Below are 18,456 nucleotides of genomic sequence, written 5' to 3'. Positions count from 1 at the left end.
TCGGCCTGTGGACCAGAGAGTTCCGGGTTTGGTTCCCGCTAGAGGCACGTACCACACACACAAAAAAATATGTTAATATTGAGTGAAATAAACCAGTCATAAAAGGTTACCTACTGTATGATTCCATTTATATGACATTTTGAAAAAGGGAAATTATAGGGATTGAAAATGGAGCAGTGCTTGTCAGAGGTTGGGGAGAGTTTGATCACAAAGGGGCAACACTAAGGAATTCTTGTGGGTGATGGAATGGTTTTGTATCTTGATTGTGGTAGTGGTTACATCAGTCCATGCAGGTTTTAAAACTTTCAGAATAAAACTCCAATGTGTGTGTGTGTGTGTGTGTGTGTGTGTGTGTGTGTGTGGTGTGTGTGTGTCTGTCTGGCTGTCTTGGTTATGATGGTAATTTTATATATATATATATATATATATATATATATATATATATATATATAATCAAACTCATTAAATACTTAAAATGGGTAAATATTACTGTGTAAATCATACTTCAATAACATTCATTTTTTTAAAAAGAAAACCTCTCCACACCAATCCCACTCTTTAAAAATAAATACTGTTGCCAGTTTAGTGTGTACCTGTCTGGGACATGTAAGCATGCAATATAAAGGGTTTTTCAGTTGCATGAATGAGATCATTGTACATAATACATTGTGTGCTTTGTGTTGCTATTTTGACATAGAGGTCTTAGAGGTTTTATAAATATACAGACAAATGTATATACACATATACATGTTCATAGATATGTTTAAATAGTTATATTGTAAGCAATTTTATGGATGTAACATCATTTATTTAAGCAGTCTCCTATTGTTGAATATTTAGGTTGTTGCTGGATATTTTGCTACTAATAAACTACAGTGCTATAGAGAACAGTCCTGTGCACACATCTTTTTATGAGTATATTAATAAGATAAATTTCTACAAGTAGGATTACTGAATCACAGAGTATGTGTAATTTGAATTTTTATACCTATTGACAAATTTTCTTCTATAGAAGCAAGGTAGAACTTAGAGAATGAGATATGGGTGCATTTTGGAGTTTCCCATCCTGAATCCTTGAATTTCTCTTTTTCATAGGATCATGCAGATATCGAGTGGAAATTTGCAAGGACAAAGCTCTGGATGAGTTACTTTGATGAAGGCGGTACTTTGCCACCTCCTTTCAACATCATCCCCAGTCCCAAGTCATTTCTATATCTTGGCAACTGGTTTAATAATACCTTCTGCCCCAAAAGAGACCCTGATGGTAGACAGAGAAGGCATGACTTGAGAAGCTTCACAGTAAGGCTTTTTAAAATTCTTTCTTTTTAAACAAAACTGTTTCCTACCTTTCTTCATTTGTGACACTCCCTACCTTAAACATCATAAAATCACTCCAACCTAAAATGTTTGGGGGTTTATCAGGCAGGAACTCCTGTCATTCTCAAGTCCTAATATTTCTAAATAATATTTGGGTGGATGGATTTCTGAGAGACTGTTGATGTAACCTCTCTGTTCATTTTGAATTATAGGAACGCCATGCTGACAGCCTGATACAGAATCAACATTATCAGGTAAAGCTTCCTCACAGAAACTAAGCACAATAGTTCTTGGTCAGCTGTTCGACCTTGGACAAGTCACTTAACTTCCCCAAGGCTCAGGTTTCCTCATCTGTAAAATGAGAATGATAAAACTAACTCAGTATTGTCCTGGCCAGTTTGGCTCAGCGGTTAGAGAGTCCCACAAACTGAAGGGTCTTGGGTTCGATTTCTGGTCAAGGTATGTACCTGGATTGTCCTGCAGGATGCAACCAATAGATGTCTCTCTCTCACACTGATGTTTCTCCCTCTCTCTCTCCCTCCCTCCCTTCCACTCTATCTAAAATATCAATGGATGACGACTAACCAGTGGGGATTTGTTAATGAGAATTAACAAAACTAACCCAGTGTTATTGTGAGAATTTAGTGGTGAGTATGTATGTATGTGTGTGTGTGTGTGTGTGTGTGTGTGTGTGTGTGTGTGACACATTGTGTTAAGTAGTAGCTATCATCATTACCATTACTAATACAAAGCATAGTGACCATGTGTGTGCCATTCTCAGAGAGCTATGTAAACAGAGGCCATCACTGCAAAGAACTGAGATTGTCTCTAAGGAAAATATCTTGATTGAGTACTTAGTGAACACTGAAATCAGAAGACTTTGTGACACTAAAGAACAATTTTTTTGATTTTATAAAAGGAAAAAAAAAACAACTCTCATCTTAACTAGCTAGACAGGTTAAGGTTTAATCTAGCCTGAAGGGCAAGGGTATTGACTATGATCAGTCAAGAATTATTCTGTTCTAATCATTCTATAAATGTAAATCTGTGTTTACTTATGCTTGGGTGGAAAAATTTTCTTTCAGATGAATTTGATCTTGCTGGTCCACACTTCTACCAAATTTGGACACATAATCATTCTTTATATAGCCAATGAAATTAACTGAGCTTTTGCAGAAAATGGCTGGATCCTGGAGATCTTTCTACCGCAAAGAAGATCTACGCATATTTTATTTCTTGTGTATGTTTCTTATTTTACTGAGAACCCAAGAAGAAAATGCATCTTCATGTTGTTGTTGTTTTTAATTCCAGGAAGTTATCAGGAATTTAGTCAAAAGATATGTGGCTGCTATGATAAGAAATTCGAAAACAAATGAAGGACTAACAGAAGAAAATTTTAAGGTAATTTAACCATGAAATAGTTTAATTTCTCATTTCACATTTCTTTTTTTGTTGTTGTTGTTCAGATAGAGTAGGAGGGAGGGAGAGAGAAACATCGACGTGAAAGGGACACATCAAGTGGCTGCCACACACACAACCCAACCAGGGCAGGGGACAAGCTGCAACCAAGGTATGTGCCCTTAGTGGGAACCAAACCCAGGTCTCTCTGGACCTCAGGTCGACACTCCAACTGCTGAGCCAAACCGGCCAGAGCTCATTTCACATTTCTTAAGCATCATTTAATCTTCACAGTGTTTGAGGTTTCTGGTGATGAAATTTCGGTTGCCTGTAATACAGCAAAACTAGCTACAATTTTTATTCTTTCTCTGAGAATAGTCTGTTATTCAGTAGATGGAGATATTTTATCAACATCTGTCACCACAATTGGTTTTATGAACAAAAGAATCTGCCCTATGCATTCTTTTTATATTCTGGGTATTTCTTAGTTTAGTAAGTGAGTGCTTTAAACGATGTGACAAGAATGTGTGGTGAGGGGCAAGTTAGCAATGGGAAGACACCTGAAGATTTAAATTATATCTTTAGTTAAAAAATATAAGGTAAAAATCAATAGAATCTATTATTAAATCTGAGATTTAAGAAATACTACCATTAAACATTAATATTCTATCAATACTGGCACTACCCTAAAACAGATTTTCAACCAGGGGCAATTATGTTCCCCAGGACACATTTGGTAATGCCTGGAGACATTTTTGGGTGACATGCTGAGATGTGCTATTGGCATCTAGTGGGTAGAGACTAGAGTTGTTACAAACATCCTACAATGCATTGGATAGCCCCACAACAAAGAATTATCCAGGTCAACATGTCAAGTGGTTGAGAAACTTTATCCTAGAACACATGTATATTTTCTTTTTTAAATAGAACATGATTATATTTAATACACAACTTTGGTAAACCAAAAATTAAAATACCATAGTAAAATAATAACAAAAAACATGAGAAATGGTTAACGTCTTTAGTTATAAACAAGCTTTTAGAAACCAGTAACAGGCATTATAACCCAAGGGAACTGGAAAAAAGAAAATGAAATAATACAAATGACAACTAAGGATTAAGAATACATGATTGAGCTGAATAGGAACACATGAATAATTTCTCTGTAACATCACAGTGTCAAAAGAATAAAAACACTGACATGTAAAGTCTTTCAGTTTTGAACAGTGTTGTCCAGTTTGAAGCCTCATGAATGAACACTGGAAGAGATTGATGAGAGCATCTACAAATAGGCAGCTAAATTTGATTCAAAATATAAATTTTGAATTCCTTCACCCTAGCAATTCCAAATCATTTCAACAAATTAATTGAAGAAATTAAAAATGAGTTCTATAAAAGCATGCATAATGCAGAGAAAATATGTAGCCCGTATATGGGCCCAAAACACTACTTGCCTATCAATTTATCAACACAACCCAAAAGGATGTGCACAAAATTCATTAACAGTAGATAACACCATTGGGAATATAGTTAATAATACTGTGATAATTATGTAAGGTGCCAGGTGGGTACTGGAAATGTAGGGGGGACAATTTGTAAAGTATAGGATTGTCTAACCACTATGCAGTATGCCTGAAACTAATACAAAATAATGCTGAATGTAAACTGTAATTGAAAAAAAAAAAGAGACAGTATATAACACTGGGGAAGGGGTAACATTAAAAGGAAAACAAAGTCATATAAAGTAATAACTCTATACTTAACAAATATCTACATCCTCTAAAATCTCAAAAAGATGATTTTTTAATGAATACATTTAAAATTTACCCTATGATAAGTAACATTAGAAATATAAGTGCTTAGTACTATTCATGGGAGCCCTGGAAGAAGGCCTCACAATGGCTCTCCTAGGCTTCTCAGTATTAACGCTTCCACCACTTCATCTCCTGGGATTCAGTCCAACAGCAACAATGAGAACAGTCAACATGCCTATTTTCTAAGAAACATAGGAAGGTCATTATCCTAGTCCATAGACATGATTCATCTATCGAGGGCCTGCTATGTGCCACGCAATCCAATAGGTGATGGGGTACAGTGTTGAGCAAGATATAGCCAGCCCTACTCTCATGGAGTGACACATAAACAATAATAATAAAGGGTGACAAATGAGTATTCTAATAGGATATACACAGGGGGCTGTAGAGACAGAGAGGAAAAACACTCAACTGGGACTTGGGGAGTCAGGGCAGGTTTTTAAGCTAAGGCTTGAAGAAGGAGCCAGATAAATACAGCTGGGGAGAAGAGTATTTAGACAAAGAGAAGAGTCACAGGCCAATGACCAGAGGCAAGAGAGAATATATCCACATAGGCAAACAGTAAAGAACCTGTGGATAGTAGGAAGAGATGAAAGGAGAGATCAATAGATACCAGGCTTTGAAAAACTTTGTAGTATGTGATATAGAGTTTTTACTTTTTTCTAAGGTCAGTGACAAGGTACTAAAGGGTTTTAAGCAGGGGAGTGGCATGCTCAGATTTAAGCCCATGGCCCCAGGGTTGGAAGGAGACCAAGCGGGTAGTTATCTGGGAGGATTACTAGGGCTTGCTCTGACCCAGCTCTTCCCCTGTGCTATTCACTGTTTTCCCACCAGCCTCTATCACCAAAGTTGCTGCCCTAGCTATGGATACCTGCTTCTTCCAGAGAAATAAAATTAGTTTCTTATAAATGTCAACTGCAATAGGAATCCAACTAAATTCCTGTGTGTACATTCCAGTATAAATAAGTGAAATCAAGCATTTTCTTTATTTATTTTTAAATCTGTTTTGAGTTTTTGTGGTTGGCTAGAGTCTTACATACCTCTCTAGCACCACTCACCTACAGAAGCTGCTATAGAAGCCAGCAACTGTTTTTTCTCCCTTCCCAAACAAATACAGCTTGGTCTATAGCTTCACTGCCCCATAATAGGGAGACAAAATGAAGCATTTTCAAACAATGCAAATATGCCTCCAAAATAGCTTTTGACAGTGTGGTTTCTGTTATTTTTTTAAACATAAAATAGAAACTAATTTTATTTCTCTGGAAGAAGCATGTATCCATAGCTAGGGCAGCAACTTTGGTGACAGAGGCTGGTGGGAAAACAGTGAACAGCACAGGGGAAGAGCTGGGTCAGAGCAAGCCCTAGTAACCCTCCAGGGTAACAACCCCCTTGGTCTTCCAACCCTGGGGCAGTGGGCCCTGGTCCCTGTCAGAGAACTTCTGGCACCTATGCCCTGCTTTCTGAGCCACCTCAGGCTATTTCCAGGCACAGGATCCTAAAACCAGCCAAGCTTTTAAAAGATGATTTTAAAAGGAGCAATCTAGTATCTGAGCAGCCAGTTAGAGATAGAAGACATTTTATAGGGACTTGCATGAATCGTGCCCCTTCTTCCAAAATAGCAGCCTCATTACCTGACACATTCCACTTTCCTAGTTTTAGACCTTACAGTCTTGAAAGCTTTTCCTGTTCAGGAGCCCATTTATATGCAGACACCTATACCTATGAAAGCCAGTATCCTAATCTAATTCCTTAATTGTTAGTTAATGCTTTAGCAGGTGTTAGTCTGTTTGTGTGCCCCTGATGCAGAGGTTTTGAAATCAACTTTACCAATTGCACAATTTTTCCAATGGCCAGCCTTGCCCACATAATTAAAATTTTTTTTTTCTTTATTGATTTTAGAAAGAGAAGAAGGGAGAGGGAGAAAGAGATAGAAACATCGATGAGAGAGAACATTAATTGGCCACCTCCTGCATGCCCCCCACTGGGGATCAGGCCCACAACCTACACATGTGCCCTGACCAGGAATCGAACCAGCAACCTCTTGGTGCATGGGTCGATGCTCAACCACTGAACCACACCAGCTGGACTGCCCACATAATTATTAATGTTTTTCTTATACTGGAAGATTGTGACATTTTCCTGGTAGTTCGTGTACTTTGTGATTTGCTGTTATGCAAAACCAGGAACATTGCAAAGAACACCCAATGTACCTAGTTTTCTCTAAAGACCATGTATCATAACATCATGTGTTTTCTCTCTTACACTAGGAATTAAAGCAGGATATCTCCAGCTTTCGATATGAAGTGCTTGACCTCTTAGGAAATAGAAAACACCAAAGGAGAAGCTTTTCCACCAGTAGCACTGAATTCTCTCAGAGGGATGATACTAATGATGGCAGTGGTGGGGCTCGGGCCAAATCCAAGAGTGTCTCTTTCAGGTTAGGCTGCAAGAAAAAGGCCTGCCATGGGCCACCTCTCATCAGAACCATGCCAAAAGCCAGTGGTGCCCAAGGAAAGTCAAAAACTGAGTCATCAAGCAAACGCTCCTTCATGGGTCCTTCTCTCAAGAAACTGAGTCTCCTATTCTCCAAGTTTAATGGTCATATGTCTGAACCCAGTTCAGAGACAATGTACACAATTTCTGATGGACTCATTCAGCAGCACCATATGTGGCAAGACATCAGATATTCTCAGATGGAGAAAGGGAAAGCACAGGCGTGTTCTCAGAGTGAAATTAACCTCAGTGAGGTAGAATCAGGTGAAGCCCGGGGCACTGCTCAGAGCAGTGAATGCCCTCTAGCCTGTTCCAGCTCTCTTCACTGTGCATCCAGCATCTGCTCCTCAAATTCTAAACTTTTAGACTCCTCAGAGGATGTATTTGAAACTTGGGGAGAGGCTTGTGACTTGCTCATGCACAAATGGGGTGATGGACAGGAAGAACAAGTTACAACTCGGCTCTAAGTCAAGCCACTATCACCTGTTCTAGAACTCAGCAGAAAATTTGTAATTTCCTTGCTATCAGAGGTGGCATAGAATATAATCCCCTCACTATGTTCACCCCAGAAAGGAAAGTAACTCATTATTTTCACTGTCTTTTATAGGCACATTCTTCCATTTTTTGTTCTTATGATGATGATGATGATGATGATGATGATTATATTACTATGATTTGCCTTTCTATACCTATAAACACTAAGTCCATTTCACAACCAACTGAAGGGGTGTGTGCCCCTAATCAGCAGAGGTGCAGTCGGGTGCTTAACGCTTTGGCTTTGCTTTTCTTACCCTTGCTTCATTGAAGCTCCAGGTGCCACTTTGCTACTGTTGCTGCCGCACAGATTCCTGATCTCCCTCAGGATCTCACACCATTTCCCCACTGGTCTGAGGGTTGTGCTCAGCTGTTCCTACCAGCTATAAGATAAGGCAAACAAACCTGCCTATCTTTGTTACCATTCAGTGCTCCATGCTGCCCATTTTGGTTCAATGAACAGCATCAAAGAACTGTCAGCTTGTGGTGTCTAAGTATAACTTGGCCATCGTTTTTGTTTTCAAACACTATAGCTTCTCCTTATCGTGGGGGCTGTTGACTTCTTGGTTCTTAAAGAGGTGTTAGTTTCTTAATGTATGCCAATGAATATCCACCCCATAGTATATGTCATATCTAATAAGTAGTGAATTCATTTCTTGCGTTTGTGTATTTCAGTTAACTTACTACATTTTAAAATTTGATAGTACTGAGATTAGCATTTAGGATGTATACTGTTTTTAAAAAATGTCTATTGCACTATAACCAATAGTTACTACATCTCATACACTGGCAAGAAAAAATTAGCTGGTATATTTATAGGGTCCCATCTACTGTTGGTAGTTTTAATCATCATTGCTATTGAAAAGCATTTCTAAGATAAAGGACTGGATTTGAAAACATTTTTATCAGAAAAATGACATCTTGTTGAGGTGTCGAAATCTGAAAAGAGCCTCTTCAATTTAATTAATTGCTGATAAAAACAACAACAAAACTATTTTATGTCTAGATAACCTGATTGCAGTTGCAGTTTTAATATTCACTGGGCGCAATGGAATTGCATGTGTAAACGTATGTTTAATATATAACATAACAACCCTAGTGGTTTCATGGAACTATAAACATGATCCAAATTCTACTGTCTTCAAAGAAAGCTGCATTTATAGATCCCAACAAATTATTGTCTATGGCCTAAGAGGACCTCGTCAAACTACAAAGATGCAGGTTAAAAAAAAAAAAATGAAGTTCATAATGCATATGGTCATTATGTTAGACCCAATAACTGCTGAGAGATAACCTTCTGAACAAGGGTGGTTTTCACCAACATTAGCACAAAGGTATCCTCAAATTTAACCTGAAACAGGCCTAGGTCTGGGTCCTGGAGATTAAATTAACAGTATGTAACTCAAAAAAGAGAGTTAGGTGTCATACTGTTCTTATAAATGTCAACTGCAATAGGAATCCAACTTAATTTCTGTATATGCATTCCGGTATAAATAAGCGAAATCAAACATTTTCTTTATTTATTTATTTATTTTTAAATTTGTTTTGAATTTTTGTGGTTGGCCACATAGAGTCTTACATACCTCTCTAGCACTACTCACCTACAGAAGCTGCTATAGAAGCCAGCAATTGTTTTTTCTCCCTTCCCAAACAAATACAGCTTAGTCTATAGTTTCATTGCCCCATAATAAGGAGACAAAATGAAGCATTTTCAAACAATGCAAATATGCCTCCAATATAGCTTTTGACAGTGTGGTTTCTGTTATTCAAATTAATTCCCATTTCCAGCCATAGTTTTGGTGACTGATGGTCAGAATATTACACATGAAGAAGATAAAAATTAGGCAGGAGGGTGGATAGAGAAACAGGAAAAGTTGTTGAAGAACAAATCTCAGATCCAGGGAAAAGTGACCAAGAGAACAAGCCACATCAAGACCCATTTGGCAAAAGATGGTCCCCAAATAATTCCTTAATCATATCTCAAGTGATCATTTACTCAAATCCAACTTCTCCCCTGCTTCTCTAAGTGAGATTATCATAAATGGCCCTGACATCAATTACAGGTTACTTTTCGGAAGGAAGGTACCTAAAGCTATAGAATCAACTTTCCCAATTATCAAATTTATTTTTAATAATAAATAGAACATGGGTTACTTTCCTAACTCATGTTGATAGCATCAAAAACCAATACATGGCCCTATGCCATCAAAAGAAGAACATGTCTTTCTCACAAATGCATGTAGTTGTGATAATTTTGTTCTGCCACTACTTTATCAGTTTCTCAGAAAACAAGGTTGGCCACTTCTACAGCCATGCTCCAAAATCTAGTTTTCTATTAGGGTCTAAAGAGGGAATATGTATAGATCACAGTAGCCAATCTCTACTACTGAAAGAAACCAGTGTAAATATTTAATGGATAGTACATTCCTTTTCAGATCTTCTCAGGGTTATTGTCTTTGGGACTTGGGCTTAAAACTTCACTGGCTATGTTTAGGCCTACCTGTGTTAGGGACTGAGGCCACTTTGCTGTTAAAACTAAACAGCTATTGCCCTAACTTCCATGTTGGTGACACCAATGTTTTTATTAGCTCTAACTCAGTAGAAAGTAGGAAGGCCAGAAGATTTGTGTTCATCTCTCTAACCTCTGGATCAGCTACTGTCAAGAACGGTATTTCAAATCAAATGCTTAACTTAAATATGTCCTCTCAACCTAGGGAAGGTATGAACTAACATGAGAGTAAGTTAAAAAAATTTTTAGACCCAAAAGAAAACTTTAGAGAGGATCTATTGCTTCTATTACAAATTTGATTTTACAAATAGAAAAAAAAAAGAGGCCCAGAGAAGAATGACTTGCTTAAGGTCGCAGAGCAAGTCAATAAACCCAAATCTTCTAGATCATAGAAACAAGACGTTTATTATAAAGCATATATATATATACACACACACACACACACACACACATGCATGTATATATGTGTGTGTAATTGTATATACATATATAAATATATATATGTGTGTGTGTGTGTTATACATATAAGATGTGAAATGGAATGGCCACTATAGTTACCTTTTTGTTCATTTGCTCAAAATGCCGTGAACTCTACAATCTCAGACTGACATATTTAATGTGAAGTTAAAAATGTAGTTGCAAGTCAAATATAATTATAAATGGTACAAGAATCACTTAATATTTGTCACAGGTCACCTCCATTACTTGCTTTTCTTATCAGTTCTACACAGACACATTCTTTGTTTAATTACATTAAAGTCTCCGTGATCATGCAAGGATAATGCAGATATAAAGAACATGTCTTATGTTAGAATTATATTAGAAAATGACCATTGTTGAAGTATCTCCTCCACTTCTAGCTTTAAATCAGTGTACTACAAAGACAGAGGAAAGATTCCAAACTCAAAATCATTACTTTGGGAAGATGCCAAATTTTACAGGGATATAAATGCTTCAAGTAATACTTCTGTCCACTTACATAGAAATATTGAAAAATTTCCAGTTCTGCCTCCCACAGTCATTTTTCATCCTACTCTGACCTAATGTAGGCTATTTCCGCTAAGTACAAAATATCTAAACATGTGTCTGCAATTTGATTAAAGAATTTTTAAAAAGTCCTTTACCTTTTGAATGCCATTAATAAATAGCTCGTCAATAAGAACTTTATAGTTCTTACGGCAGAGAAAACCCTCCCATGCAAATTTCATTGAGAATTTCAGTGAAAAATATGAGTTGATACTTTGGCCAGAAAATATAAATAACAATTTGATATTCATATTACCTTGTGGATGAGACTCAAGTGGTGTTTTGACTAAAAATTTTAAGTTGCCCAGACCTTGGTTTGTTGAACTAGTAGGTAAAAGTTCCTTGAAGTTAGGCAGACATTCTTTTCTGTTTAAAAGTACATAAGAAAAATTTATATTAATTTGGTAATCAAATTTTCAAAACAATGCCAATAAACAAATTGTTGTATGGATGTAACCAATATAAGCTGATATAATTATTTAGATCATTTATTTATTTATTATTAAAATTTTTTTCTGTATTGATTTTTAGAAAGAGAGGGAGATAGAAACATGGGTGAGAGAGAACATCGATTGGCAGCCTCCTGCATGCCCCACACTGGGGATCGGGCCCACAACCTGGGCATGTGCCTTGTGAAATGAACCAGCCACCTCTTGGTGCATGGGTCGATGCTCAACCACTGAGTCACACCTGCCGGGCATTGGATCATTTATTAACCACTTCACACCTACTTGTAAGCTCCCTCCAACCCCAACCCCCACAGCTTTGCATGAAATCTGTGGGTATTTTAGATTGTTTCTTTGGTTTGCTTTATCTAGATAATTATTTCAAGTATCCACTGTGTTGTTATAGAACTAGCCACTAAGAACTGAGTACCCCAATTCAATGTGAGCATTACTTTAGTACAGAGACAAGCTATTTTTACTATATTTCCAATGACCTTCCATCACTTTCTTCCAACAGATGCGGGGTTTGGCTTGCATTGCTTTTGGGGGAATTTTGTAAAACTGAGAATTTTGTGTATGCACACAGATACATGTGTGCGCACACACAATGAAACGATACCATTTCATTGCTCTGGCCTTGGCTCTTCATCCCTTTTGGTAATTATTGGATCATTTGAAAGGAGGGCAAGCAGGAATAACCTCAATTAAAAAAAAAAAAAAAAAAAAAAAAAAAAAAAAAAAAAAAAAAAAAAAAAAAAAAAAACTTCCTGAGATGTGGTGAGGAGTTGCTAAAATTAATTACCACCAAGGCATCTGTTGTAGCACAACTCTTAATATTAGAGCTCTCAGGATTTGCGGTTTCTAGTTTAAAGAAAAAGTAAAGCTTTTAGGTTAGAAGAAAAGAAAACTAACTTATAAAAATAAAAATATCAATTTTTGGTGAATTAAGTCAGTATGCATACTTTAAGTCAAATTCACTGTACACTGAGATATTGCTATTCGTATGTTGATATGTGGCCTAGAATTTCCATCTTTATGCTGCATGGTAGTACAGAAAAGGTGCTGGTAGGTGGTTTTGAGAGTTTTACTTTTACATATTGGAATGTTTATTAAGAAACAAAGGAGCTAATTGTTAGAATGATACAGGCAGCAGGCAAGAGTGCTCTAACATTTTAAAACTCATTATTTGTTTTATTCCCTCTACAGTGTATTTGTATATCATATGTACTTGTTAGTTTATAGAATCTGAGTCATGGTCTTTTTTTTTTTTTCTAAAGAGGTACCATCAGTGTTTGTGATACTTGAAAGACATGTACATTTTAAGAATTATAATGTTTAAATATAAAATTATGTGGAATGCCCTTATGCCAAAAGCTAATTTTCTTTTCTGATGTGAAAAGTTGTGAAAGCTCTGTAGAAACTTCTTGTTACTACACAAATAAAAAGCAAACAATTTCTGTGGTTAGCAGTCACAGCCTGCAAGTTTTGACCATTGCAATCAACCTTCATAAGTCCATGATTTCATGACATATGTGCCCTACCCTCATCTCACTCTCAAAAAGAAAAGCCTTATTTATAACACCAAGTGACTTGATAGAACCAAAAAGACTACATGAAAATGTATGTAAGAAAGACCTGCAGAGTGAAGGTCATTTTCACCAATTTATATCCTATTTTGTCCTTTGACTTTAGTTTTTAAATGTTTTTATTGCCTTTTTATTTTTAGAGCAAAAGGAAAGATAGAAACATCGATGTGAGAGAGAAACATCGATCATCTGCCTCCTACATGTCCCCTAGTGGGGACTGAGCCCGCAACCCAGGCACATGTCCTGACCAGGATCAAACCAGGACCTCTCAGTTCATGGGATGACGCTCAATCCACTGAGCCACACTGGCCAGGATATCTTTTGACTTTATTTATTTTTTTAAATCCTCACCTGAGAATATTTTTCCATTGATTTTTCAGATAATGTGGGAGGGGGGAATGGAAAGGGGATGAGAGAGAGAGAGAAATATCAATGTGAGACACACATCAATTGGTTGCCTGCCGCATGGCCACAACCAGGGCTAGGGGAACTAAACTGCAACCAAGTATGTGCCCTTGACCAGACTCTAACCCACGACTCTTTGGTCCATGGGCTGACACTCTAACCACTGAGTCAAACTGGACAGGGCATGTCCTTTGACTTTATATAAGCAGGTTTCAGAGCAACCTAACATCCCAGGAGTTAGACTTCAACATATGCACACATACCAAGGCACCATCCTCCATGGCACTTAAATGAGTAGGTGGAAGTGTGCCTTTTATTTTAGCCTAAGGTGGCCAACCATTTGCAATTACAGTTATGCTTGGCTTGGCCATTTTATGTCTTTTCCCACAAATTACAATATATCCCCCAAATACTAATTGCCATCAATTGCCTTCCAAGCTAGAAATGTTCTTGACAGTTCTCTGGTCTTATGCAACCCTTAAAACTGAGCCTTGGCCTGGCCAGTGTGGCTCAGTGGTTGAGCATCGTCCATGGACTGAGAAGTTTGATTCCCGATCAGGGCACATACCTGATCCCTGATAGAGGACGTGCAGGAGGCAGCCTATCGGTTTCTCACATTGATGTTTCTCTCTCCCCACTCCTCTCTAAAAAAAAAAAAGAAAAGAAAAAACATATTTAGAAAAAAACTGACACTTGGAAGACAGGATAAAAAAAGAGGTTTTAGATTTTTATGAGAGTCTTGAGGTACTTAGAGGGTGGTAGAACAAGGACAGATGGAAAAGTTTCCAAAATAAGAATATGGATAAAATACATTTATTTACTTATTTTTTGTTAATCCTCACCCGAGGATATTTTTCCACTGATTTTTAGATATAGAAGAAGAAAGTGTGGGGTGGGGGTGGAAGGATAGAGGGAGAGGGAGAGAGAGAGAGAGACAGAGAGGGAAAGAGAGAAAGAGAGCAAGAGAGAGAGAAAGAGAGAGAGAGAGAAACATCACTGGTTGCCTCCCACACAACCTTGACCAGGGTTGGGCATGGAACCAGCAACCCAGGTATGTGCCCTTGACTGAGAATGAAATCCATGACCATTTGGACCAAGGGCCAACGCTCTAATTGCTGAGCCAAACCAGTTAGGCAGTCAGGGCTGAATAAAGCACTAAAACATAATACTAAACCATCATATTGCCCAACATTTTAGATGTCCACACTGATATAGAGTTCCTTGATTTAAAAACAAAACAAAACAGTAAAACAAGAATATCAACATTTTCTCCCTTAAAAAATCTAGAAGTGCAGTAGTTTATGAAAACTAGCTCTGAACAACCTACAAATCATTTTTCAAAGGTTAGGTCATATTCAGGTTTAATTTCAGATGGTGGCAAGTTCTCATCTTGTGATTACTGTATTCCTAAATTCAACACATTGGACCCATAGTAAGTTTACAATTTAAATTGGTATCATTGATTGCCTTTTATAAATATGCACATTTGACCAATTATTGGAAGGATAGATTTCTCCAAATCTTATCTAAGAAATAAAATAAATCTGTCAAAACTCTACATGAAGAAAAATAAAAGGTAAAATTTGGGGAGAGTAGTAGGAAAGAAAGCTAGATTCTGTATCTGGTGTCCTATTTTAACCTCATGAATTTAGAATAAATATGTAAAGTGAAATTATAAAATAATGAGACTATTTTCATAAACATATCAGAATTTAAGCTCCAATATGAATGTTGTTCTTCAAAGTAGTCACCATAAGCTGCACCCATACTCAAATGCTGCCATTACTCCAACCATTGTGAACTTCTGCTATTGGGAGGGTTTTCAAAATCTATAATAAAACCTCTTAAAATCCTCAATGACAGAAAATAAAAATCCTATAAGATTACATCTTTATGAACAGTCAAAGGTAACTTTGGATACACATTTGGTAAAAAACAAAATGATTAAGCCGACTTCCACTTTTTCTAATAAAAGAATAAACATTTTTTTCAAGTGCTATTACACAATAGGCACTTTGACAGGCACAATTTTTAAATTATGATACAATATTTATGTAGTTTGTAAAGTGACCTGAAATTGCTCTTTGGAATCTATTTTCTTTTCATATCAACTTTATTGAGGAATAATATGTGTACAATGAACCGCATCCATTTAAAGTATACAATTCCGTGAGTTTTTACAGGTGTATGTACCCATGGAACCATCACCAAAATCAAGAGACAAAATATTTCCATCATCCCCCAAAGATTCCTTTCCATCTGAAATCTAGTTTCAAGCATGTTGGAACACTGGCAGCAGATCTAGCAGAAGTGTATAGCTTCCCAAGGACAACACTTTAATAGAACACCACACCACATTTATTTTTTTGTTTTGTTTTATCCTCACTTGAGGACATTTTTCATTTTTTGTTCTGATAGAGTTGGAGGGAGAGAGAGGAAGAGAGAGAGAAACATCGATGTGAAAGGGACACATCGAGTGGCTGCGATGCACGACCAGCCAGGGCTGGGGACAAACTGCAACCGAGGTAAGCGCCCTTAGCGGGAACCAAACCCGGGTCTCTCTGGACCGCAGGCCAATGCTCTAACCACTGAGCAAAACCAGCCAGGGTGAACACATTTGGTATAGAGCATCCACTGATTTAGGAATAACCATAAAGACTTAAGCCTTGAAACATTTATGTTTAAAACAGTAAAATACATTCCAAGTTCCAATGGCTATATGTTGCACATAAACTCAGAACTGGCTTCTCAAGCTTTATTTGATCCATAAGAAATGATACTTTATAATGCAGAGGTTTTGACAAAGTAGTCTATTAGCAGGAAGAAGAAACAGTAAAGTCCCAGCCTTTGTAAAAATATGCAGGGGAGGAGTTTGGACTCAGAAAAAGCTCTGGTAGCATAAGTAGGAGGTGGCTCTCTTGAGATGATGGTGGCAGGTAGCGGAATTTTCAAGTTATTTGAAAGTTACTTATTCAGACTAGGTATTTCGTGTATAAGATTTAGTAATATTATTAAAAGTACAGCTTTAGCCCGGCCAGTGTGGCTCAATGATTGAGCATTGACCCTTGCACCAAGATGTCGCCAGTTTGATTCCCAGTCAGGGCACATGTCCAGGCTGTGGACCACTTCTCCAGTGGGGGACATGCAGGAGGTGGCCAATTGGTGTTCTCTCTCATCGATGTTTCTATCTCTCCCTCTGCCTTCCTCTCTCTCTAAAATCAATAAAGAAAAAAACTTAAAAATTAAAAATGTACAGCTTTATCATTTTTGGTCAAACCTTATGGGACTTCCTTTTATAATACATATTAAGTGATCAGTTTAAACAATCAAAGCAATGTAGCCTGTAGTCTAAACAAGCAGTGATAACTCTACTTAATGTACTTGGGCAGGAGAAGCACTTCCAATTCTCAGTGTCTAACGGGATTATTGGAACCGATGGCACAAAAATGAATGTGTGAACTCAAGAGGAAACCTCTGAACTCAAAGGTTTAACAGTCTGTGGTTTTTTAAAGTTAAAGGCAATCAGATTTGATAAATTATTAATTTTCAAGATTTTAACTGTTCAAATCACTACTTTAACATAGTAAAAGTAAACCCATGTGTTTTTTTTTATTTCAACTATTAAGACAAAGACCTTCTCAAGGACATTTCAGTTGAAATTAGAACAAGTATATCCCTCTCAAGTGAAAGCATTTTAATTCATCTTTGTTTCTTATAAGATTATAAGAGTGCACACTAGTGGTAGTATTCAGTAAATATAAATATTTAAACTCTTCATAGGATTCTATTTCAAGATTTCTCAAAAACAGGGTTGAAATTGAGGATAAAGAGTTTCTTTCTATTCAAAACAATGAATGTAGTTTGGAGCTAACATTTGATACCATACGACGAACACTAGAAAACACAGGTAGTGTTTAATTCACTTTCTGAGCCCCAATCACACATCACCATACATAAAATATTCACATCAAACTTAAAGTTAAAATTGTATCTCCTGAGCTTACTCATGAAAAGGGAAAATTCCAAGTGTGCCCATGTAAATGGCATTTTGGATTTGCAAACTACTATCTTAAAAGCTAAAGCCTCCTGAGTAACTGTTACTTTAATTCAAATACCTTCTGTAAGAAGTGCAAAGTTCATGTTAATCTTAAATGTGTTAAAAAGAATGTTGTAAAATAAAATGATTTTGTGTAATTTTAGCTTCATTGTTAAGAAAAATAAAGCATTTAGTTCCCTCCCCCGCGAAATGTATGACTGCTCAAATTTAAGGTGTTTTTTCCCTCCCTTTCCCAATGCAATCATTTAGAGCCACCTATTATAAATAAACATTTATGAACAATAGATTTTACATTACAATTTAAACAGCAGAAATGCATAAGGGAGACCTTGGCAGTCCAATATATTTTGAAAAGTAGATTATTGAGAATACACATTATTAATATTATTCTAACTTTTATACTTCCTATTATACAAAGCTGTGACTATTAAATAGTTAAAACTTGAATATACATTTACAAAGAACTTTAAGATGATGACATGAAGAGAGCAATAGACATAAAACTGTAGCTTAAACCATTGAGCCACCTTAGAGGTCTAATCCTGGAAATTTTTTATTCTTTCTTGAGTACCCAAATACTGATACATATTGTACAGAAGAGAGTGATTCTGTGCATCAGTGAGAAGATAAGTGAATTGAAGTTAAGCTGTTTATTGTTAAATTAGAATTATTGAGATACATTTGGGCAATAATTTAAGTATCAGGTCACACTTTTTTTTTAACTAGCAATTTTGGTAACTCACACTATATTTTTATTTAATTAATTTTTGTTACAGATGTTTCTCCTTTTCCCCCCACTGATACACCCCCACCCTCCATCACCACCCTGTCCCCAGCTTTGATGTCCAAATCCATTGTTCATACACACATG

The 18,456-nt window shown here is 36.8% G+C and overlaps 1 protein-coding gene across 1 annotated transcript in view; it reads left to right on the top strand.

Moving 5' to 3' along the window:
- The window catches only part of TRPC5 (transient receptor potential cation channel subfamily C member 5), a 157,993-nt gene extending 150,504 nt beyond the window's left edge, over window positions 1–7,489 (top strand). Inside the window, exons 7-10 of the mRNA XM_036271288.1 lie at window positions 1,096–1,299; window positions 1,530–1,571; window positions 2,629–2,718; window positions 6,797–7,489. Coding sequence (XP_036127181.1) covers window positions 1,096–1,299; window positions 1,530–1,571; window positions 2,629–2,718; window positions 6,797–7,489 — 1,029 coding nt within the window. The remainder of the gene's footprint in view (window positions 1–1,095; window positions 1,300–1,529; window positions 1,572–2,628; window positions 2,719–6,796) is intronic.
- The last annotated feature ends 10,967 nt before the right edge of the window (window positions 7,490–18,456 follow it).

This window comes from Molossus molossus, unplaced genomic scaffold, assembly GCF_014108415.1.
Source record: "Molossus molossus isolate mMolMol1 unplaced genomic scaffold, mMolMol1.p scaffold_m16_p_2, whole genome shotgun sequence".
NCBI classification, from domain to species: domain Eukaryota; kingdom Metazoa; phylum Chordata; class Mammalia; order Chiroptera; family Molossidae; genus Molossus; species Molossus molossus.
The sequence above is the reverse complement of the archived record's forward strand: the minus strand, read 5'-3'. Positions and strand labels throughout refer to the sequence as shown.